Source organism: Scyliorhinus torazame, chromosome 25 (assembly GCF_047496885.1).
Source record: "Scyliorhinus torazame isolate Kashiwa2021f chromosome 25, sScyTor2.1, whole genome shotgun sequence".
Classification (NCBI taxonomy): domain Eukaryota; kingdom Metazoa; phylum Chordata; class Chondrichthyes; order Carcharhiniformes; family Scyliorhinidae; genus Scyliorhinus; species Scyliorhinus torazame.
In genome coordinates, this window is record NC_092731.1 from 25303035 (window position 1) to 25328464 (window position 25430).

At 55.2% G+C, this 25430-nt stretch overlaps 2 protein-coding genes across 5 annotated transcripts in view; one reads left to right on the forward strand and one right to left on the reverse strand.

Annotated features, from left to right (window-relative positions):
- Positions 1-10716, reverse strand: snrpa (small nuclear ribonucleoprotein polypeptide A). 2 transcript variants are annotated; one of them, XM_072490212.1, is made up of 7 exons: positions 10582-10716; positions 8783-8874; positions 7653-7825; positions 4108-4275; positions 3012-3185; positions 1766-1854; positions 1-743 (listed from the first exon to the last, which is right to left on the reverse strand). In XM_072490212.1, the coding sequence occupies exons 2-7, from the start codon at positions 8853-8855 to the stop codon at positions 584-586; spliced, it is 837 nt and encodes a 278-aa protein (XP_072346313.1). In that variant the 5' UTR covers positions 8856-8874; positions 10582-10716; the 3' UTR covers positions 1-583. The 2 variants fall into 2 exon arrangements, with proteins under 2 accessions (XP_072346313.1, XP_072346314.1); XM_072490213.1 differs by lacking the exon at positions 10582-10716 and adding an exon at positions 10397-10573.
- actmap (actin maturation protease) overlaps positions 10368-25430 on the forward strand; it is a 25143-nt gene continuing 10080 nt past the window's right edge. Inside the window, exons 1-4 of one of the 3 annotated variants that reach the window (XM_072490207.1) lie at positions 10368-10463; positions 17572-17924; positions 19329-19397; positions 20560-20684. In XM_072490207.1, coding sequence (XP_072346308.1) covers positions 17701-17924; positions 19329-19397; positions 20560-20684 — 418 coding nt within the window. In that variant the 5' untranslated portion in view covers positions 10368-10463; positions 17572-17700. Of the gene's footprint in view, positions 10484-17571; positions 17925-19328; positions 19398-20559; positions 20685-25430 lie in introns of all 3 variants that reach the window. The other 2 variants (XM_072490206.1, XM_072490208.1) reach the window with 2 other exon arrangements.

Consider the following 25430-nt stretch of genomic DNA (forward strand, 5'->3'; position numbering starts at 1 on the left):
TTATAAAAAAAAGTCTTTATTCATCTGTTAGTTCAGTAAGCTTGAAAGCTCCAGGTGCAATGTCACTGAGACTCTGGGTGAACAGCTTTCTCACATGCAGTTAAGCCAAACTGTTTGCTTGCCGTAGCCAGTCAGATGCACTCACTCAAAAAATATATATAGCCAAATATGGGCAGTCAAATTCAAAATAATACCCTAAGTGGCAATTTATTTATTTCTTCAGTCAGGATATGGCCACAATCTGCTCCTGGACATAATTGCAAAGGACGTGTGAATTAGTTAATTTGACGGACCCAGGGTGGAATAGTGCAAGGGGATGGTACAACACCCACAGCACAACATGAACAGTCCTTGGACTGCAGGAGGCTGGCCTCACCAGCATGATGCTGCAGCTCCTGTGAAGGGCTTCCCCGGGTGTGAATGGTCATCCGATGGGCAGGGCAAAGCCAAGGAGTCTCCTCACTCAACACTTACCTGAAGCATCAGAACTTAAATACAGACCAGTTACCACACAACTTTAAAAAAACCACAACAGCTTCTGAAAACAAAGCCGGAGTTAACCAGTTCGATCGTCCCGACCCTCTCATTTCTTTGCAAAGGAGATTTTCATTGCGTTCGACTGAGTGATCTTAAACCCTTGGAGCGCGTCGCGTGCTGCTCCGGCTTGGACCTCATTGTCAAATTCCACAAAGGCGATGTCGTGGCGACCAGGTACCAGACGGACTTCCTTAAATCCAGGGAACCTGCGGAAATGCAAAGAGATCAGCACGAGAAGCGGGGGTGGGGGGAAAGAGAGACCAGTAAGCAATGATGCATAAACTAATTTCAGTACTTTCCCACCATGAGTGCATGTCACACACAAGCGGCACACAGGGGATGCGATGGTGTAGTGGGATTGTCACTGGACTAGCAACCCAGAGACTCGGGGTAATGCCCGAGGGATCTTAGTTCGAATCCTACCACAGCAGACGGCAAAATTAGAAATCAATAAAAACAAAACTGGAATTAACAGTCTAATGGTGACCATGAAACCATTGCGAATGTTGTAAAAACCCATCTGGTTCTCGAACACCCTTTAGGGAAGGAATTCTGGTATCCTTACTCGGTGTCCTACATGTGAGGGGGCATTTATGGATGGGCAATAAATGCTGGTCTGGCCCAGCCAACTACACCCATGCCCCATATTGAATTTTTAAAAAACACTACTTGCGATAGCACTGGCAGCCTCTGTGGGTAAGGGCGATTTACTGGGTTCTTCACACTGCCTCAGTACTGGCAGCCTCTGTGGGTAAGGGCGATTTACTGGGTTCTTCACACTGCCTCAGTACTGGCAGCCTCTGGTAAGGGCGATTTACTGGGTTCTTCACCTTGCTTCCCCATTAACAGTCCCACCCTCAGGTGTGAGAGAGGTTTGACCATTATACCTCCCCCCCCCCCCCCCCCCTTTTTAAGCCAGTACAAGCCTGTTCCCAGGAGCCAGACAGGCTCCAGTGGAGGTTTCTGGTTAGAATGGAATACATCACCTCTCCCAACTAACCAGGCAGCCAGTGGGAGTGGGAAGACTATGCAGCCTGTCCTCAACCCAAGTGACATCACTCAGGGAACGAGAGCCCCAGAGAACAAGGACCCATCCAAACCACACAGCCAGGGCAAACAGAGGATCTAGACTATTTACCCCATTACCCAGCAGAAATGTCAGGAATATTTATGCAGTAAATCCCCCTCCCAACTCAAAATTCCCACTTTCCCCCTCTTTCATACTCACTGATTGAAAAGCATGGACAGCATCAGCTCATTGGTCTCCTCGGGCAGGTTGGTTAAGAACAGGATGTGATTGGGTGGATTCTCAGGCACCTGTAAATCAGATGAATGTCAGTTAAATATGACAGCCTCAAACCATTACAACACCAACATACCCTTCCTCATTCCAGCCCCAAACCATTACAACACCAACATACCCTTCCTCATTCCAGCCCCAAACCATTACAACAACAACATGCCCTTCCTCATTCCAGCCCCAAACCATTACACCAATAAGCCCTTCCACGACAGCCCCAAACCATTACAACACCAACACGCCCTTCCTCATTCCAGCCCCAAACCATTACACCAATAAGCCCTTCCACGACAGCCCCAAACCATTACAACACCAACACGCCCTTCCTCATTCCAGCCCCAAACCATTACACCAATAAGCCCTTCCACGACAGCCCCAAACCATTACAACAACAACATGCCCTTCCTCATTCCAGCCCCAAACCATTACACCAATAAGCCCTTCCACGACAGCCCCAAACCATTACAACACCAACACGCCCTTCCTCATTACAGCCCAAACCATTACAACACCAACCTGCCCTTCCTCATTCCAGCCCCAAACCATTACACCAACAAGCCCTTCCACGACAGCCCCAAACCATTACAACACCAACATGCCCTTCCTCATGAAAGCCCCAAACCATTCCAACACCAAACACGCCCTTCCTCATTACAGCCGTAAACCATTACAACACCAACACACCCTTCCTCATGATAGCCCCAAATGCCCTTCCTCATGACAGCCCCAAACTATTACACCAAACACACCCTTCCTCATTACAGCCCCAGACTATTAAAACACCTCCATCCTGACCCCATAGACCACAACCCTCCTCTCACTCAATCTCCGTCCCACAATCACACCTTCACCCTCCCACACAGACATGCACCATGTGCATCCCTTTTATAGTCCTATTCATATCCCAGGTATCTTGACAGATTCAGACACTAATCACTCGACTCTGAAAGCTACACTTCAATGCTGCTCAGAGATTCAGCTCAGAGATTGATTACTGTGTGTCAATCCAAACCACTGAGTGGAGATTTGTGCAGATTTACCAGAGGGCGCACTCCTCCGGACAAAGGAACCCAATGAGGACATCTCTTCAAAAGCATTCACATTGTTGACTATAAGTTCCAGAGGGTGGGTACAGAAGCAGTTCCATCACCCCCTGCACCAACTGAACACTTACCGCCTGGGCAGGGGGCGGCATCTGGCCAGCCATCATCTGACCAGGAGGAATGGAACCTGGTGGCATCTGGCCAGGTGCCATCCCAGGCGGGGGCATCATACCAGGCGGGGGCATGTAGTGAGGCTGTCCTGGCATTTGCATCATCCGCGGGGCTTGGTTCATCATGGGCATACCCTAGAAGAAACAAACAAAGTGATGAAACAATAGCTCACTGAACAGGTCTACACAATGGCAAAGACATTTTATGTCCGAGCCACTGGAACAGTTACCATGGCAGCACGCTAACCGCTCCTCTTCCTGCCCCCACACAGCGGACACGGTTCCCCAAAGCAAATCCAATCAAAGTGCAACAACCACAGAGCAGACACCTTTAATGTATAAACATGCGAGACACTAAAGGGCGCATGATGGGCTTTACAGGCGTGGAGTGGTGAAAGAGCAGGGTGTCTAGGGGGCTGAACACAAATCACCTGGGAGGCGAAGATGGGTGAGGAGGAATGACAAAAGTAAAGGGACAGCTGGGTGGAGTGAAACTAGCATTTCGATTGCTGGTGACCTGGCTTGTCCTTTAGAGATGAGAAAAACAATCTGTTAGAATGTCAGCAGCCAAACTGGAGAATATTCACCAGCAGGACAGACTCATTTAACAGTGAGGCAAGAGGGAGTTCTTGCAATGGAATGATACAAAAAAGGCCCCAAAATCCAGTAGAAAATGTGCTTTAAAAGAAAAAAAAAAAAATGACCTTTAGATTTTATCCAATATTGCTTTTGCGACAGGCGAAAACACATTTGAAGTGCATACATAAACATTACAGACACTAAATGCAAAGGGACCAGGAAGCCTTCATTCAATTAACTGGTTGAGCACAACAGTAATGAAGGGAAAGACTGATGCTGAAGTGCAGATAGCTGATCCAAGTAAGTACAACTCCAAGGAGATATCGACAACCACAAGAGTGATACAAAGACCACACACGTCACCCAACACCTTTCCCCTTTCCTGAATAAGCATCGGTCACTTCAATTGAAGTCAGTTGTTCATTTACATGCAAACACTTGTTACCTGCATGACCAGATTGTCGGCTGTCACACTTACCGAGACAGGAAGGGGCACAGCATTGGCTGTTGGGGGTGCTGAAGCCTTCTTGTTGCCAGAAGGCTCAGGAGCTTTCACCTTCCTCTTTTCCTTCTTGCGGTCACGCTCCACGAAGGTGCCCTTCATCTTAGCGATAATATCGGAATCAGTCTTAGCGTACTGAATTCGCTGCGTACAAGGGGAAATATGTGTTATTATTTAAACACCACAGGCGCTGCCCCATGATAGTTTTTATGTTTTGTACACAGATTACCATGATCCAGTATGACTAGACTCAACGAGCCTCCAGATTCGCAGTCCGGCACTCTGCAGCCAGGAAAATCGTCTTCAAAGTACAATACGAGTAGCCCAGAACATGGATATTATTGAAGCTTTTCAGCTTGCGCACACAAACACAAGAATGCCAAATTTCAAACGATCACAATTTACACTACAGGAGAAAAGGGTGCTGATAGGTTGGGAAGTTGACTGATTGCTTTCTCCATGGCAACCCCTTTGACCAGAACCAACTTGACAACCAATCAGTACCATTTTCTCCTGCAGTATAAATTGTGATCGTTTGAAATTTGGCATTCTTGTCTTTGTCCTGATGAGTGTAAGGTGAAAAGCTTCAGCCACATTTCTCTCTTTTTACAATTTACGCCAGTGAGGAAATGGAGAGCAGCACTGTACTAGGCAGTCATTCCCTTTCTCACTGGTGCCTGGAAAGAAAAATTCCTGGAAAGAAAACAGCTGAGACTGCTGTTAAATTGAGGCTAATAGTATGACTGTGTTTAAGTATAACCTAGGTACATACAAACATATGAAATAGGAGAAGTAGGCCACTCAGCCCCTCGAGCCTGTTCTGCTATTCGATCATGGCTGACCAGACATTCCTCATGTCCACTTTCCTGCCCTTTCCCAGAACCCTTGTTTCCATTTCTAATCATGAATCGATCTATAAGACAATCCTCCATACTGGGGATCATCCTAGTAAACCTTCCCTGAACCACATCCAATGAAATAATATCTTTCCTTAAACAAGGGGACCAAAACTGCCCAAAGTACTCCAGATGTGGCACAATCGTTAGCACTGCGCCTCACAGCTCCATGGACACGGATTAAATTCCAGTCTCGGGTGATTGTCTGTGTAGAGTCTGCACGTTCTCCCCGTGTCTGCGTGGGTTTCCTCCGGGTGCTCCGGCTTCCTCCCACAGTCCAAAGATGTGCAGGTTAGGTGGATTGGCCATGCTAAATTTCCCTTAGTGTCCAAAAAGGTTAGGAGGGGTTGGTGGGTTACGGTGATAGGGTGGATGGGTGGGCTTAGGTAGGGTGCTCTTTCCAAGGGCCGGGGATGGGCCGAATGTTAATTCTATGTGGTCTCACCACTACTTTGTAAAGTTGCAGCAAGACTTCCCTACTCTTATACTCCAACCCCTCTAAATAAGGGCTAACTTCCCATTAGCAATCCTGGTTACCTGCTGGACAGGTGTGCTAGCTTTCTGTGTTTCGCGCAAAAGTACCCCCAAGTCCCGTTGTGTTGGAGCTTTCTGCAGTTTTCTCCATTTAAACAATAGTTCTTTTATCCACTCACCCAAAATCACATTTTCCTCCCCTTGAATTTTTCTTTAATAGTAAGAGTATACTTATTCTGAAATATTCCTTTAAATATCTGCCACTCTAGTGATGCATCCCCTAGCCTAGTGCCCCAGTTCACTGCAACTAGCTCAGCTTTCACACTCAAAGTTTAAAATACTAGTCTTGGACCCACTCTACCCGTTCAAGCGTTGTATAGAATTCAATCGTATAATGGTCGCTGCTACATAGGGGGGCCTTTACGGTGGTCATTAACAAATCCTCTCACATTACACAATACCAAGTCTAATATAACCGGCACTCTGGCTGGTTCCTGAAGGTTTCTTAGGGAAGCACAATCTCAATAGCAATTCATGAACTCCTCATCCTAAATACTGCTGCCAATCTGATTTTTCTAGTTCGTATTGGAATTAAAACCCATGATTATTGACGTCCCTTTATCACAAGCGCCCAACATTTCTTCTTGTATATTTTGCCCTACATTATGGTCACTGTTAGGGGCCTGGCAACCACTCCCACCAGTGACTTCTTTCCCCAACTATTCCACATCTCCATTCAAACCGATTCCACATACTGATCTCTTGAACCAAGGTGATCTCTAACTATTGCACCAATGCCAACCTTGATCAACAGTGCTATCCCTCCATCTTTAGAGCAATATTCAGGACCCAATCCTGGTCATCTTGCAACCGAAAGAATCCATAATGGTTATCACATTATATTAATTTAGTTCACTAAACACTATCATTTAATTTACTTTGTTACAAACACTACACACATTCAGGTAGTCTTTTGTTTTGTCTTGTTCAGCCCAAGACCATAAGAAACTACAGAGTCGTGAACACTGCCCAGTCCAGCACATGAACCCCCCCCCCAACATCAATTGACTCTGTCTACACCTCCTGCTGCCTTGGGAAGTGGGCCGCATAGTCAAAGACCCCTCCCATCCGCCTTACTCACTCTTCCAACTTCTTCCATCAGGCAGGAGATACAAAAGTCTGAGAACACGCACTAACAGATTCAAAGAAAGCTTCTTCCCCGCTGTTACCAGACTCCTAAACGACCATCTTATGGACTGAGCTGATCTCTTCACACCGAGTAGTACTACACTCCTGTTTGCTTCACCCGATGCCTGTGTCTATGTATTTACATTGTATATTTTATGTTTGCCCTATGTATTTTCTTTCCATGTACGGAATGATCTGTCTGAACTGTACGCAGAACAATACTTTTCCCCGTTCCTCGGTACATGTGACAATAAACAAATCCAATATCTAGTCTTGACTATTTGTGTATTCTTAGGTTTCATCTCTGTCCCTTCCTGCTAGTTCATGACCCTCATTTCCCACATTACTGTCTCCTGTCTTGAATCTACCCTTTGATTTGCAACATCTACTCAAGCTACTGATTTGCAACATCTACTCAAGCTACATCTCTTATCCCCCTGCTTTAGTTAAAGCCCTCTCTATTCCCTAGTTATGCAATTCTCAAGTACACTCATCCCAGTATGGTTCGGGTGACAATGGTGCAGCCCCTACTTTCCCCAGTACTGGTGCCAGTGCCCCACAACTGGAACCCACATTTTGTACACCAGCCAGAGCCACACATTTATCTCTCTAATCTTATTTGCCCCAGTCCCTTCTGCATGTGGCTCAGGTAATAATCCAGAAGTTATTACCCGTTGAAGTTCAGCTTCTTAATTTCATACCGAGCCTCTCACATTGACTATGCAGTACCTTATTCCTTGTCCTGCTATATCGTTGGTACCTACATGGGCCACAACTGGCAGGGGGTCTCATGAATCAATACACAGCATGGGCCTGTTGGGATAGAACAGCCCCAGTTTCTGTGCTGTAAGTTCAACACACTCCAATCAGTCACAGCCCGAGTGCATTACTGGAGCATTTGAGATCAACTGAAAGTCGTTAATACAAGTCCCAGGACAGATAGAATTCCTATACAGTACTCACCATTGGCTTGTCATAGAAGGGGAAACCCTGCATCGATCTTAGGGCATTAGTGGCACTGCTGACTTCTTTGAATATCACAAAGGCTTGTCCTCGCATCTTTAGGTTCCGGGAGACAAGGATGTCGAGAATCTGGCCAAACTGGGAAAAGATAGCGTAGAGCGATTTCTTCAACTCTAAAGAGAGAACACACAACACAATCAACGTCATCCCAGCAGAAAGCTCCGAGTGCAGCCAGACTTCCAAGATCAGTTTTCATTCACTGGTGAAAGCCCAGTAAATCCGGTTGTGCACAGTCCTGGCCTCCCTATTGCAGAAACTATCTAGGGACATGAAAGAAGGCGCAAATGATTTACAAGAACAATCCTACAATTCCCGTGTGGAGTTTGCACATTCTCCCCATGTCTGCGTAGGTCTCACCCCTACAACACAAAAAGATGTGCAGAATCGGTGGATTGGCCACGCTATATTGCCCCTTAATTGGGGAAAAAAAATTGGATACTCTAAATTTAAAAAACAAATCCTACAACTTAGTAATGTTGAACAGACTGGGGCTCTTCTTTCTGTAAGATAGAAGGCAGAGGGGGTGACCTTTAACATTCTGAAGTTCAATTACGTGGATGTTTCCGATTGTTGGAAACTCCAAATCAAGGAGCCACAAATATAAGACAGTTACCAATAAATCCAAAATGGAAATCAGGCAAACTGGTTCCCATGATGAATGATTAGAATGTGGAATTTGCTATCACAGTGACTATCTGAGGATGCTAGGTAAGTATGAGAGGGGAAAAGGAATTGGTGTTTAAAAATTAATTCTGTCACCAGCAAAGCCAGCCTTGTTGTCCATTTCTAATCACCCTCGGTGGTGAGCCGCCTTCTTGAACATCTGCAGTTCATGTGGCATGGGCGCTCCCAGAGCTGCCGGGAGGGGAGTTCCAAGTCAGAATGGTGTGTGGTTCAGAGGGGAAAACATCTAGGATGGAATTAGGTGTAAAGATGGAGGGAGCTGATGTGGAGCTCAAACCAGTTGAGCCCAATGGCCTGTTCGAACTGTTAAAAACATTGTAACCCCGTCCCTAAATGCTCTCTTAACCAATCCGTTAATCAACACACCACCGCCCCTGAACAGTTACCATCTTTCTTGATCTTTTCATTCAGGTTGTTGATGTAGATGGTGTGATTTGGGCGGGATTCTTGAATAGACATGGCTTTCCACTGACGTTAACTGAAAAAAAGAGAGAAAAGTACAAATCAAAGTACGTCTCAGCAGTAACTCTGCAAAATAAGCCCTTCAACTCCAGTAGGCAAACCTCACGGCTTTAAACACTCATTAAAAGTCATGGATTCAAATCCAAATGTGGTAAATCATGAAATTTGATAAATCTGAAATTGTTTTTGGTTCAGACCAAGAAACAGGAGGCCTAAAGTTAATCAGCAAAACACAACCATGACACTGAAGCAAGCCGGCCCTGGCCTCTTTCTGCACTGTAAATTCTGTAAAAGCAGGCTGAAGCAAATTAGTGACAGACTGAAGCAAGCCCACCCTGGCCTCTTTCTGCACTGTAAAATCTGTAAAAAGGCTCCAAAAGGGAAAATGCTGGAAAATCTCAGCAGGTCTGGCAGCATCTGTAGAGAGAAAAAAAGAGCTAACTTTTCGAGTCCAGATGACCTTGGGTTAGCTTTTTTCTCTCCCTGCAGGTGCTGCCAGACCTGCAGGGATTTTCCAACATCCGCAGTAATTCGCTTTCAAAGAGAGCCAGGCTGCCTGCCACAACCAAACAAACCCAGCCAACTAATACCGCTTGCAGGCTGCAAAGGGTTACAACATAGGGTCGATTCAGGGATAGGGGAAACATGGGAGCCAGGGTGGATATGACCCATGGAGACAAGGCAGGACTCCCTCCCACCAAAGACAAGGCAAGGCCCCCTAACCCCATTCTCCCCCCGGGATAGGGCAAGGCCCCCTAACCCCATTCCCCTCCCCCAGGGGCAGAACAGGGCAAGGCCCCCTGACTCCATTCATCCCTCCCCCCCCCCCCGGGATAGGGTAAGGTCCCCGAACACCAGTCCCCTCCCCCCGGGATAGGGTAAGGTCCCCGAACACCAGTCCCCTCCCCCCAGGGACAGGCCCCCTAACACCATTCCCCCCCACAGGGCAACACCCCTTAACCCCTTTGACACCCCCCCAGACACCGGACAAGACCCCCTAACCCCATTCCCCTCCCCCCCCCCCGAGACAGGGCGAGACCCCCTAACCCCCCCGAGACAGGGCAAGACCCCCTAACCCCGCCCCCCCCAGGAACAGGGCAAGACCCCCTAACCCCTCCCCCAGAGACAGGGCAAGACCCCCTAACCCCAATCCCCTCACCCCCCAGACACGTGCAAAGCCCCCCAGACACAGGGCAAGGCCCCCTAACCCCAATCGCCCCCCCCAGACACGGGCAAGGCCCCCTAACCCCCTCCCCCCAGACACAAGGCAAGACCCCCTAACCCCAATCCCCTCCCCCCCCCCAGACACGTACAAGGCCCTCCAGACACAGGGCAAGGCCCCCTAACCCCAATCCCCTCCTCCCCCCAGACACGTGCAAGGCCCCCCAGACACAGGGCAAGACCCCCTAACCCCTCCCCCCAGACACAGGGCAAGACCCCCTAACCCCTCCCCCCAGACACAGGGCAAGACCCCCTAACCCCAATCCCCTCCCCCCCAGACACGGACAAGGCCCCCAAACCCCATTCCCCGCACCAACCGGAAGCTGGCACCCGGCGGCGGAACCTTCTCCCTCCTCCGCCCCCAGCGGCCGCTCCGGCAGGACGGTAAGAGCGCTGCTCTCCAGGTAGGGGTTTGGGCCGCGATATATTCCGGCACCCACGGTGTGTGCAATTTGGAGGCCGCCCAGCGGGCTTCGAGCCGCCGATGGCGCCGGGAAATTACCAATGGAGGCGGATTGTCCCGGAATCCAACCGCCAGACAGCGCCGCGGTCCCTGAGCCTGACCGGAAGTCCCGCCTTCCGTCCTCACCCTGATTGGTCAACTCGGCCCGGCGGCCGCTCTGCGATTGGCCCGCGCCACCTGCCAGTCGACGGAGCGGGACAAAGAGCCCCGCATGAAACCCCCCCCCAACCACACACACACCCTCCCCCCCCTTCCCACAAGCAAACAACCCACACGCAACCCCCCCCCCCCCCCCACACACACACACCCCCACCCCCCCACACACACACCCCCTCCCCCCACACACACACCCCCTCCCCCCACACACAACCCCCCCTCCCCCCCCCCCACACACAACCCCCCCTCCCCCCCCCCCCACACACAACCCCCCCCCCACACACAACCCCCCCTCCCCCCCACACACAACCCCCCCTCCCCCCCCACACACAACCCCCCCACACACAACCCCCCTCCCCCCCCACACACAACCCCCCTCCCCCCCCACACACAACCCCCCTCCCCCCCCACACACAACCCCCCCTCCCCCCCACACACAACCCCCCCTCCCCCCCCCACACACAACCCCCCCCCCCACACACACCCCCCCCCCCACACACACCCCCCCCCCACACACAACCCCCCCTCCCCCCACACACAACCCCCCTCCCCCCCACACACCACCCCCCCTCCACCCACCCCCCCACACACAACCCCCCTCCCCCCCCACACAACCCCCCCTCCCCCCCCACACACCCCCCCCCCCCACACACAACCCCCCCTCCCCCCCACACACAACCCCCCCTCCCCCCCCACACACAACCCCCCCCTCCCCCCCCCACACACAACCCCCCCTCCCCCCCCACACACAACCCCCTCCCCCCACCCACACCCCCCCTCCCCCCCCACACACAACCCCCCTCCCCCCCCACACACCCCCCCCCACCCCCCCCCCACACACACCCCCCCCCCTCCCCCCCCCACACACAACCCCCCCTCCCCCCCCACACACAACCCCCCTCCCCCCACACACAACCCCCCCACACACAACCCCCCCCACACACAACCCCCCCTCCCCCCCCACACACAACCCCCCCTCCCCCCCCACACACAACCCCCCTCCCCCCCCACACACAACCCCCCTCCCCCCCCACACACAACCCCCCCTCCCCCCACACACAACCCCCCCTCCCCCCCACACACAACCCCCCCTCCCCCACACACAACCCCCCCTCCCCCCCCACACACAACCCCCCCTCCCCCCCCACACACAACCCCCCCTCCCCCCCACACACAACCCCCCCTCCCCCCCCACACACAACCCCCCCCTCCCCCCCACACACAACCCCCCTCCCCCCCCACACACAACCCCCCCTCCCCCCCCACACACAACCCCCCCTCCCCCCCACACACAACCCCCCTCCCCCCCACACACAACCCCCCTCCCCCCCACACACAACCCCCCCTCCCCCCCCACACACAACCCCCCCTCCCCCCCACACACAGCCCCCCTCCCCCCACACACCCCTTCCCCCCCTCCCCCACACACCCCTTCCCCCCCCCACACACAAACCCCCTCCCCCCCACACACAAACCCCCTCCCCCCCACACAACCCTCCCACCCACACACAACCCCCCCCTCCCCCCCCACACACAACCCCCTCCCCCCACACACAACCCCCTCCCCCCCACACACAACCCCCCCTCCCCCCCACACACAACCCCCCCTCCCCCCCACACACAACCCCCCCTCCCCCCCACACACAACCCCCCTCCCCCCCACACACAACCCCCCTCCCCCCCACACACAACCCCCCTCCCCCCCACACACAACCCCCCTCCCCCCCACACACAACCCCCCTCCCCCCCACACACAACCCCCCTCCCCCCCACACACAACCCCCCTCCCCCCCACACACAACCCCCCTCCCCCCCACACACAACCCCCCCTCCCCCCCACACACAACTCCCCCTCCCCCCACACACAACCCCCCCTCCCCCCACACACAACCCCCCCTCCCCCCACACACAACCCCCCCTCCCCCCCACACACAACCCCCCCTCCCCCCCACACACAACCCCCCCTCCCCCCCACACACAACCCCCCCTCCCCCCCCACACACAACCCCCCCTCCCCCCCCACACACAACCCCCCCTCCCCCCCACACACAACCCCCCCTCCCCCCCACACACAACCCCCCCTCCCCCCCACACACAACCCCCCCTCCCCCCCACACACAACCCCCCCTCCCCCCCCACACACAACCCCCCCTCCCCCCCACACACAACCCCCCCTCCCCCCCCACACACAACCCCCCCTCCCCCCCCACACACAACCCCCCCTCCCCCCCCACACACAACCCCCCCTCCCCCCCCACACACAACCCCCCCTCCCCCCCCCACACACAACCCCCCCTCCCCCCCACACACAACCCCCCCTTCCCCCCACACACAACCCCCCCTCCCCCCCCACACACAACACCCCCTCCCCCCCCCCACACACAACACCCCCTCCCCCCCCACACACAACCCCCCCTCCCCCCCCCACACACAGCCCCCCCTCCCCCCCACACACAACCCCCCCTTCCGCCCCCCCACACAACCCCCCCCTCCGCCCCCCCACACAACCCCCCCCTCCGCCCCCCCACACAACCCCCCCTCCGCCCCCCCACACAACCCCCCCCTCCGCCCCCCCACACAACCCCCCCCCTCCGCCCCCCCACACAACCCCCCCCTCCGCCCCCCCACACAACCCCCCCTCCGCCCCCCCACACAACCCCCCCTCCGCCCCCCCACACAACCCCCCCTCCGCCCCCCCACACAACCCCCCCTCCGCCCCCCCCACACAACCCCCCCTCCGCCCCCCCACACAACCCCCCCCTCCGCCCCCCCACACAACCCCCCCTCCGCCCCCCCCACACAACCCCCCCTCCGCCCCCCCACACAACCCCCCCTCCGCCCCCCCACACAACCCCCCCTCCGCCCCCCCACACAACCCCCCAACCCCCCCTCCGCCCACCCCACACGACCCCCCTCCGCCTACCCATGACCCCACTCCGCCACCCCCCACATGACCCCCCTCCGCCACCCCCACATGACCCCCCCTCTGCCCCCACATGACCCCCTCTGCCCCCACATGACCCCCTCTGCCCCCACAACCCCCCCTCCGCCCCACAACCCCCCCTCCGCCCCCACAACCCCCCCTCCGCCCACCCCACACGACCCCCCTCTGCCCACCCCACACGACCCCCCTCTGCCCAGCCCACACGACCCCCCTCTGCCCAGCCCACACGACCCCCCTCTGCCCACCCCACACGACCCCCCTCTGCCCACCCCACACGACCCCCCTCTGCCCACCCCACATGACCTCCCACATGACCTCCCACTGCCCCCAAATGACCCCTCTGCCCACAACCCCCCTCTGCCCACCCCACACGACCCCCCTCTGCCCACCCCCACACGACCCCCCTCTGCCCACCCCACACGACCCCCCTCTGCCCACCCCACACGACCCCCCTGCCCACCCCACACGACCCCCCTCTGCCCACCCCACATGACCTCCCACTGCCCCCAAATGACCCCCCTTCTGCCCCCACATGACCCCCCTCTGCCCACAACCCCCCTCCGCCCACCCCACACGACCCCCCTCTGCCCACCCCACACGACCCCCCCTCTGTCCCCACATGACCCCCTCTCTGTCCCCACATGACCCCCCCTCTGCCCCCACATGACCCCCCCTCTGCCCCCACATGACCCCCCCTCTGCCCCCACATGACCCCCCCTCTGCCCCCACATGACCCCCCCTCTGCCCCCACATGACCCCCCCTCTGCCCCCACATGACCCCCCCCTCTGCCCCCACATGACCCCCCCTCTGCCCCCACATGACCCCCCCTCTGCCCCCACATGACCCCCCCTCTGCCCCCACATGACCCCCCCTCTGCCCCCACATGACCCCCCTCTGCCCCCACATGACCCCCCCTCTGCCCCCACATGACCCCCCCTCTGCCCCCACATGACCCCCCCTCTGCCCCCACATGACCCCCCCTCTGCCCCCACATGACCCCCCCTCTGCCCCCACATGACCCCCCCTCTGCCCCCACATGACCCCCCCTCTGCCCCCACATGACCCCCCTCTGCCCCCACATGACCCCCCTCTGCCCCCACATGACCCCCCCTCTGCCCACAACCCCCCTCTGCCCACCCCACACGACCCCCCTCTGCCCACCCCACACGACCCCCCTCTGCCCACCCCACACGACCCCCCTCTGCCCACCCCACACGACCCCCCTCTGCCCACCCCACACGACCCCCCTCTGCCCACCCCACACGACCCCCCTCTGCCCACCCCACACGACCCCCCTCTGCCCACCCCACACGACCCCTCTGCCCACCCCACACGACCCCCCTCTGCCCCCACATGACCCCCCCTCTGCCCCCACATGACCCCCCCTCTGCCCCCACATGACCCCCCCTCTGCGCCCACATGACCCCCCCTCTGCCCCCACATGACCCCCCCTCTGCCCCCACATGACCCCCCCTCTGCCCCCACATGACCCCCCCTCTGCCCCCACATGACCCCCCCTCTGCCCCCACATGACCCCCCCTCTGCCCACAACCCCCCTCCGCCCACCCCACACGACCCCCCTCTGCCCACCCCACACGACCCCCCTCTGCCCACCCCACACGACCCCCCTCTGCCCACCCCACACGACCCCCCTCTGCCCACCCCACACGACCCCCCCCCTGCCCCCACATGACCCCCCCTCTGCCCCCACATGACCCCCACTCTGCGCCCACATGACCCCCCCTCTGCCCCCACATGACCCCCCCTCTGCCCCCACATGACCCCCCCTCTGCCCCCACATGACCCCCCCTCTGCCCCCACATGACCCCCCCTCTGCCCCCACATGACCCCCCCTCTGCCCCCACATGACCCCCCCTCTGCCCCCACATGACCCCCCCTCTGCCCCCACATGACCCCCCCTCTGCCCCCACATGACCCCCCCTCTGCCCCCACATGACCCCCCCTCTGCCCCCACATGACCCCCCCTCTGCCCCCACATGACCCCCCCTCTGCCCCCACATGACCCCCCCTCTGCCCCCACATGACCCCCCCTCTGCCCCCACATGACCCCCCCTCTGCCCCCACATGACCCCCCCTCTGCCCCCACATGACCCCCCCTCTGCCCCCACATGACCCCCCCTCTGCCCCCACATGACCCCCCCTCTGCCCCCACATGACCCCCCCTCTGCCCCCACATGACCCCCCCTCTGCCCCCACATGACCCCCCTCTGCCCCCACATGACCCCCCCTCTGCCCCCACATGACCCCCCCTCTGCCCCCACATGACCCCCCTCTGCCCCCACATGACCCCCCCTCTGCCCCCACATGACCCCCCCTCTGCCCCCACATGACCCCCCCTCTGCCCCCACATGACCCCCCCTCTGCCCCCACATGACCCCCCCTCTGCCCCCACATGACCCCCCCTCTGCCCCCACATGACCCCCCCTCTGCCCCCACATGACCCCCCCTCTGCCCCCACATGACCCCCCCTCTGCCCCCACATGACCCCCCCTCTGCCCCCACATGACCCCCCCTCTGCCCCCACATGACCCCCCCTCTGCCCCCACATGACCCCCCCTCTGCCCCCACATGACCCCCCCTCTGCCCCCACATGACCCCCCCTCTGCCCCCACATGACCCCCCCTCTGCCCCCACATGACCCCAACTCCGCCCCCACATGACCCCAACTCCGCCCCCACATGACCCCAACTCCGCCCCCACATGACCCCAACTCCGCCCCCACATGACCCCAACTCCGCCCCCCCCACACAAACCCCCCCTCCGCCCCCCCACACAAACCCCCCCCCCTCCGTCCCACTCACAACCCCCCCTCCGCCCCCCCCACACACAAGCCCCCCTCCGCCCCCCACACAACCCCCCCCTCCACACAACCCCCCCCTCCACACAACCCCCCTTTGCCGCCCCCACACACAACCCCCCTCCGACCCCCCCAATCCCCCTCCGACCACTCACACAGCCCCTCCCACAACACCCTCCCTGCTCCCACCCCCACACAACCCCCCGCTCCCATCCCCACACTCCCACCCCCCCCCACACACAACCCGTCCCGCTCTCACAACCCCCCCCGCAGGAAAACCCAACCCCCCCCAAACCGCTCCCCCCCCACACACAGCCCCATCCAGCCCCCACACACACACAACCCCCCCCACACACACACAGAAACACCCCACACAGAAACCCCCCCCCACACACACACACACAACCCCACCCCCCAACCCCACCCCCCACAGAAACCCCACCCCCCAACCCCACCCCCCACACAGAAACAACCCCCCACAAACACACACAACCTCCCCCACATACACACAACCCCCCACACCCAACGCACACACAAACCCCGCCCACACACATCCCCCAAACACACACAGCCGCCCCCCACACACACACACAATGTCCCCCTCACAACCCATCCACACACACACAAACCCCCCCCCCCTCCTACGCGTGCACACACACAAACCCCCCCCCACCACACACCGAGAACCCCCCCCCCACACACACACAAACCTCAACACACAAACCCCTGCTCCCCCCCCCCCAAACAACCCCACACTCCTCCTCCCCCCCTTCCCCCCCCCCCCCCCCCTGCTGACCGCATATGTTCACTGGTCTGTAATTCCCCGGTTAACCTCTGTCTCCTCTCTTAAATGGCGGGGTGACATGCACAAGTTTCCCAATCTAAAGAAATACATTTCCCCGCCCTAGCTCCTCACCCAACACCACTCCACCCCTCCATTAATTCCTCCCTAAGCTCCCAATCCTTTTCCCACTCCAGTCTGCCAACAAATTGTCTTCCACTTCCTCTTCCACTCCACCGTCTCGCCCACCTATAAATCCCCCAGATGCAGGACTAGTTTTTGGAATTGTAAGCCAGACTGATGTGTTTTTTCTTCCCTCCCTCTGCTAGTGCCGTATCTCTGTCTCTGACCCTCGATGCCCTGACCTTAGAGCGGACTGACCAGCGAAAAGAGTCGTAGCCACGGGATGGTCAAATTTATCAGCCTGAGGTCCAAAGGTGGCTTGACCAGGTCCTGCCATGTCCAACATCGAAATGGCACACGAGTTGAGGGCAAATCCCAGCGAGGACCGGTCTGACGGCTCAGAGTGGCTAGCACCGCCTCCTCCCCCGCCTCTGTCGTTTCTGCCCCCTCCTTTAGTCCCACCGAGAAAGAACCTGTACCAGATTCTCGCAGGAGAGCGAATGCCAGTGATTGGAGACCGGGAAGAGGTGAAGATGCTGCTCCAAAACAGAGCCGACAGGTATACAGTCTAGGAAAGTGGTGAGCACTGTTGCTTCACAGCTCCAGGGTCCCAGGTTTGATTCCCGGCTTGGGTCACTGTCTGTGCTGTGTCTGCACGTTCTCCCCGTGTGTGCGTGGGTTTCCTCCGGGGGCTCCGGTTTCCTCCCACAGTTAGGTGGATCATGCTAAATTGCCCATAGTGTCCAAAAAAAGAGGTGAGGTGAGGTGAGGTGGGGTTACGGGGATGGGGTTGGATTGGATTGGGATTTGTTTATTGCCATGTGTACCAAGGTACAGTGAAAAGCATTTTTCTGCAAGTAGCTCAACAGATCATTAAGTACACGAAAAGAATAGGAAATAAAAGAAAATACACAATGGGGGAAAAGATTAGAACGATTGTAAGGTAAGTAAAAGTGAAGATTGTAAGATAAGTAAAAAGTGGATCTGTTAGGGAGAGCTCGCAGAGTTTCTCCGCCGCCATCTTGCATTGAATACGGGAATACGTAATATTGAGTTACGGGGATAGAGTGGAGGCATGGGCTTAAGTGGGGTCCAAGGGCCGGTGCACGCTCGATGGGCTGAATGGCCTCCTGCACTGTAAATTTGATGATCCTATATGGGGAAAGCAGGATATATGGATGGCAGTTCCGCCGTGATCGCCTTGAATGGTGGAAAGCGCTAAATGATCTATTCTTCCTATTTTCCTTCCTGTGCGTGCTGCTGTGGGCCAGGTGTGTATCACCGATTTCCCCTGAGTATGTCATTACAGGTTAATGTCATTACAGGTTAACACCATCTCCCTCATGGTGGGGTAGTGGTAATATCACTGAGCTAGTAATCCAGAGACCCCCCCCCCGGCTAACGCTCGGGGACCACGGGTTCAAATCCCACGGCAGCTGGTGGAATTTAAATTCAGTGAATAAAATCTGGAATTGAAAACTAGTCTCAGTGATTGTGACCACGAAACTATCGTTAAAAACCCATCTGGTTCACTAATGTCCCTTTAGGGAAGGAAATCTGCCGTCCTTACCTTGTCTGGCCTACATGTGACTCCAGACCCACAGCAATGTGGTTGAATCTTAACTGCCTCCTCTGAAATGGCCGAGCGAGACACTCAGTTCAAGGGCAATTAGTGATGGGCAACAAATGGTGGCTTTGTCAACGATGCCCATTCCAACGAAATAATTTTTAAAACACTGTTCGATACGTTCACCGTGTACGATGGTATCCTATTACACGCACATATTGTCCAAATGATATGAGAGGTTAACAGCTTTTCCTGGTAACTGTGCTATTACAGGTGAAACAGTGCTTCCTTGTGTGTTATTGCAAGGTTAACGCCATACCCTGAAACTATTGCAGTTTCAACATCCTGCTATAAAGTTTTACTCCAATGACAGATTTTTTTTGTTTTAAATTTCAGTTTTAGCAAAGAACTGAATTGGCTCCTTATTAACAAATACGTTCCCTCGCTGATCCAGGATGGTCCACAGTGAGTATCCAATTCTGCTTTCCGACATCAACGTGATGGGAAATCTAGGCCAGTGAGCGGGCCGCACGAGTGACCCTCCTTCACCTCGGGGCGCAAGATTGAAATCGGCCTTGTTCGCTAACCACGGTCCCATGGATAAGATTAAAACATGCCGGATATTTCATTGAATTCTTGAAAATGCTCAATCATTTATATATTAATAGGACTCCCATCAACTTCAAATGGTAAAAAACAAAAAGATTTGTGCTTGAATTGGACGCAGAGGGAGCGCAGGGCTCTCTCAATCAATGTTGTGAGCAATCAGCACACACTACATGTGCTCTCGCTTTACGTGCAAATCACTGCAGTCATATCGGTAGGAAATAAAATCTATGTGGATGAAAATCAGTGGAGTCTGGCAACCTTGCAAGTGGTCCAGGGTCTACAAAATGCCTCGTGGGCCGCATTCAGTACCCTGATGGGCCTTGCGCTGCCCACCACTGACATGTAATGCCAAAAACCCAAAATGCTGCAAATATTCAGCAGCTGTGTCTGAGTGGGTCTCGGCCCCACAACCCAAAGATGTGCAGGGTAAGTGGATTGGCCACGCTAAATTGCCCCTTAATTGGAAAAATTACAAAAAATATATTTAGCCGCTCTCACAGCATCAGTGCTGAAACAGAGTTAACATTTCTGAGCACAGGTCTTCGTCCTGAAGCTCTATCGCTCTCTGCCGAATGAGGGGACGTTCCTCAATGTCCTGGCAGATATTCAACCGCCAAACAATTCCCAAAGCAGACAGACTGCCCATTCATTCTCATTTCTGTCGATGGAATTGCATTGTGCGCAAGATTGTCATTGTATTCACCGACCATGAGAGTATTGGCTGCCTTCAGAGTAATTCATTTCACAGGTGCTTTGAACTGCGATCTATCAACATAAACCTTTCTTTCAAAATGTAATCCAAATGACAGTTCCCAAATTTCCCACTCATTCCTGTCGGATGGTATTTTAACACCAGGAGATTGTCTGTTGGAATTAGGGATCCATTTCCCACCTGGACTCCACTACGTCTGTGAACTCCAGCCCAAGTGCGGAACCACCTCCGTCTGTAAAGTGAGTCCTTCCATCCGCGGAAACATTCTCAACCGCTACCGCTTGTTGTGCTTTCTTGTGCTTTCAGGTGTGGCCTGGTCGCTCTGTGGATGGCCGGACATTTGCTGAACACGTGTGAGGTGAGGGATCTGGAGGGGATTGTCGACTGTGCGAAAGCCAGAGGCTACACAGTTCAGGGAGAGATGTTCTCAGGTATCTTCCAACACACAACAGCGAGATATATGCTCCTCCTGTTGCTCCATGTTCTGTCCGTATCTTACTTTCTGTGTCATTGTGGCTCAATGGGTAACACTCACACTTGGAGAAGGTCAGAAGGTTGGGGGGTTCAAATCCTGCACCAGAGTCTTGGGGTGGGATTTCTCTTCCCCCCCCCCCCCCCCCCCCCCCCCCGCAGCGTATTTTCTGGCAGCCTGTCATCAGCCAGCGGCGGGATCTTCCAGTCCTGTTGATGCCTACGGGGTTTGCATACCCCACTCTCCATCCGGGGAGTGTGCCATGAGGCTGGGGAGGGGGGTGGTCGCCATCGGTGGGACTGGAAAATCCCACTGGCGGGAAGGACTGGAAAGTTTTGACTTTGAGCACAAATCCCAGGCTGACATTTCAGTGCAGTACCAAGGGAGTGCTGCACTGTCATAGGTCTTTCCTTTAAGTACTTTAAACCCAAGGTCCCGACTATTCTCTTGGGTGGATGTAACTGATCTCATGGCACAACTTTTAAAAAAATATGTTATTGAGGTATTTAAACATTTTTATAACAGTAACATAAACAATTACATCAACATGGTAAAATAAGCATTTCCCCCCCCCCAGCCCAATCTTCACACACCTCAACGATATAACAACAATCCCCCCCCCTTGGAATACTGCATCTGCTGACATTTTAATTTTCCCTGAGAAAGTCGACGAACGGCTGCTACCTCCGGGAGAACCCTAACATTGACCCTCTTAAGGCGAACTTTATTTTCTCGAGACTGAGAAACCCAGCCACGTCACTAACCCAGGTCTCTACACTCGGGGGCTTTGAGTCCCTCCACTTTAATAAGATCCGTCTCCGGGCTACCAGGAAGGCAAAGGCCACGACGGGGGGCTCTACGGGGGGGCTCTTTTGCCACCTGAACTCCCGGATCTTCCGACACTCCAGATCGCTACCTCCGGACTCAGCACCACCCGTGTTTTTAGCACCATGGACATTGCCTCAGAAAAACCCTGCCAAAACCCTCTAAGCTTTGGGCATACCCAAAACATGTGGACATGATTTGCTGGGCTTCCTATCCTCAACCCCGAAGAACTTACTCATCCTAGCTGCTGTCATGTGTGCCCGGTGGTCTACCTTAAATTGTATCAGGCTAAGCCTGGCGCATGATGAGGAGGTATGAACCCTGCTTAGGGCATCCGCCCATAGCCCCGCCTCTATCTCTCCTCCGAGCTCGTCCTCCCACTTGCCCTTAAGCTCCTCCACCGGAGTTTCCTCCGCCTCCGAAAGCTCCTGGTAAATATCCGATACCTTCCCCTCTCCCACCCAGGTACTGGAAACTACTCTATCCTGTATCCCCCGTGGCGGCAGCAGCGGAAAGGCCGGCACCTGTTTTGTCAGGAAGTCTCACACCTGCAAATACCTAAAACCATTCCCTGCTGGTAATTTAAATTTATCCTCCAAAGCTTTCAAGCTGGGAAAGCTCCCGTCTATAAATAGATCCCCCATCCTTCTAATTCCTGCCCTCTGCCAACTCCGGAACCCGCCATCCAGCCTACCCGGTACAAACCTGTGGTTATTGTAAATCGGGGTCCAAATCGATGCTCCCTCCCCTCTCTTGTATCTCCTCCATTTCCCCCAGATCCGCCACTACCACCGGACCTCTGGAGTATCGGGCCAGTGAGAATGGCAGAGGTGCCGTTACCAGTGCACCCAAACTTGTGTCTTTACATGACGCCGCCTCCATCCGCTCCCATGCCGACCCCTCCCCCACTACCAAATCATGGCTATATTAGCCGCCCAGTAGTAATTGCAGAAGTTCGGCAGCGCCAACCCCCCTCCCCTCGACTGCGCTCGAGCAACACTTTGTTCACTCGCGGGGTTTTACTCGCCCACACAAAGCCCAAAATAATCTTATTCACTCGCTTGAAAAAGGCCTCAGGGATGAAGATGGGGAGGCATTGAAAGACAAACAGAAATCTGGGGAGGACCATCATTTTCACGGTCTGTACCCTCCCCGCCAGTGATAGCGGGAGCATGTCCCATCTCTTAAAGTTCCCTTCCATTTGTTCTACCAACCGGGATAGGTTTAACTTGTGCAGTGCCTCCCATTCCCCGGCCACCTGGATTCCCAGATATCGAAAGCTCTTCCATACCATTCTAAGCAGCAGCTCTCCCAGTCTCCTCTCCTGTCCTCTTGCTTGGATCGCAAACATCTCGCTTTTCCCTCATGTTCAATTTATACCATGAAAATTGCCAAATTTCCCCAAGATTCGCATTACTTCCCTCATCCCCTCCCACGGATCCGAAATGTACAAGAGCAGGTCATCTGCGTAGAGCGAGACCCGGTGCTCCACCCCCCCCCCCCGAACCAGCCCTTTCCAGTTCCTAGAGACTCTTAACGCCATGGCCAATGGCTCTATGGCCAGAGCAAACAGTAACGGGGAGAGGGGGCACCCTTGCCTCGTCCCTCGGTGTAGTTTAAAATACCCCGACCTCTGCCGGTTCGTACGCACACTTGCTACTGGTGCCTGATAGAGCAACCGCACCCAGTCAGTAAAGCCCTCACCAAATCCAAACCTTCCCAATGCCTCCCACAGGTAATTCCACTTCACCCGATCAAAAGCCTTCTCCGCATCCATCGCTACCACCATCTCCGCCGCCTCCTTCTGAGGGCATCATAATAACATTTAGAAGTCTTCGAACATTGGCCCTGAACAAGTCCTGTCTGGTCTTCCCCTATCACCCATGGGACACAGACCTCTATCCTTGTGGGCAGTATCTTCGCCAGCAGTTTGGCATCCACATTCAGTAGAGAAATTGGCCTGTATGACCCGCATTGCTCCGGATCCTTCTCCCGTTTCAGGATCGATGAAATCGAGGCCTGTGACATTGTTGGGGGGAAGGACTCGCTTCTCTCTTGCTTCGTTAAATCTCCTCACCAGCAGTGGGCTCAATATCTCTGAAAACTTCTTATAGAATTCCACTGGGTAGCCGTCAGGCCCCAGGGCCTTGCCCGACTGCATGCCCTCCAGCCCCTTGATTATTTCTTCAATCTCAATTGAGGCTCCCAGCCCCTCCACCAGGTCCTCCTCCACCCTCGGGAACCTCAACTGATCCAGAAACTGCCTCATCCCTTCCATCCCAGCCGAGGGTTCCGACTCATATAATTTACTGTAAAAGTCCTTAAACACCTCGTTCACCCCCGCTGGGTCCAGGACAGTATTACCGTCTCTCCTCTTTGCTTTACCTATCTCCCTGGCCGCCTCTCTTTTCCGGAGCTGGTGCGCCAACATTCTGCTTGCCTTTTCCCCGTACTCATAGATCGCCCCCCTTGCCTTCCTCAACTGTTCCACTGCTTTCCCTGTGGTCAACAGCCCAAACTCCACCTGTAACCTCCGCCGCTCCCTCAATAGCCCCGCGTCCGGGGCCTCCAAGTATCTCCTGTCCACCTGGAGTATCTCCTTGACTAACCTGTCCCTCTCAGCCCGTTCCACCTTTTCTCTGTGGGCCCATTTTGAGATTAATTCCCCTCTGACTACTGCCTTCAAAGCTTCCCAGACCGTCGCTGCAGAGACCTCCCTCATATAATTTGTTTCCAGGTAGTTCTGGATGGACTTGTTAACCCGCCCACAGATCGCTTTATCCGCTAGCAACCCCACATCCAGTCTCCACAGTGGGCGTTGCCCTCTCTCCACACTAACCCGTAGATCCACCCAATGCGGGGCATGGTACGATACTGCAATTGCCGAGTACTCCATATCCACCACCTTCAATATTAGCGCCCTGCTCAGAACAAAAAAGTCAATGGGAGAGTATACCTTGTGGACATGTGAAAAAAAGGAAAACTCCTTCGTTCTCGGCCGTGCAAACCTTCATGGGTCTACTCCCCCCATCTGTTCCATAAAACCCTTCAATTCCTTTGGATTGGATTTGTTTATTGTCATGTGTACCGAGGTACAGTGAAAAGTATTTTTCTGCGAGCAGCTCAACAGATCATTAAGTACATGAGAAGAAAAGGGAATAAAAGAAAATACATAATAGGGCAACACAACATATACAATGTAACTACATAAGCACTGGCATCGGATGAAGCATACAGGATGTAGTGTTAATGAAGTCAGTCCATAAGAGGGTCATTTAGGAGTCTGGGGACAGTGGGGAAGAAGCTGTTTTTGAGTCTGTTCGTGCGTGTTCTCAGACTTCTGTATCTCCTGCCCGATGGAAGAAGTTGGAAGAGTGAGTAAGCCGGGTGGGAGGGATCTTTGATTATACTGCCCGCTTTCCCCAGGCAGCGGGAGGTGTAGATGGAGTCAATGGATGGGAGGCAGGTTCGTGTGATGGACTGGGCGGTGTTCACGACTCTCTGAAGTGTCTTGCGGTCCTGGGCCGAGCAGTTGCCATACCAGGCTGTGATGCAGCCCGATAGGATGCTTTCTATGGTGCATCTGTAAAAGTTGGTAAGAGTCAATGTGGACATGCCGAATTTCCTTAGTTTCCTGAGGAAGTATAGGCGCTGTTGTGCTTTCTTGGTGGTAGCGTCGACGTGGGTGGACCAGGACAGATTTTTGGAGATGTGCACCCCTAGGAATTTTAAACTGCTAACCATTTCCACCTCGGCCCCGTTGATGCTGACAGGGGTGTGTACAGTACTTTGCTTCCTGAAGTCAATTACCAGCTCTTTAGTTTTGCTGGCATTGAGAGAGAGATTGTTGTCGCTACACCACTCCACTAGGTTCTCTATC

What these genes read in the sequence shown, in the direction of transcription:
- snrpa (XM_072490212.1), bottom strand. Translation starts at nt 8,855, where the DNA reads ATGTCTATTCAAGAATCCCGCCCAAATCACACCATCTACATCAACAAC. An exon ending in TGCCGCCCCCTGCCCAGGCG is followed by an intron (nt 1,855 to 3,011) that starts GTAAGTGTTCAG and finishes TCTGATTTACAG; the next exon opens with GTGCCTGAGAATCCACCCAA. An exon ending in CTGTCCATGCTTTTCAATCA is followed by an intron (nt 744 to 1,765) that starts GTGAGTATGAAA and finishes GCATTTCCGCAG; the next exon opens with GTTCCCTGGATTTAAGGAAG.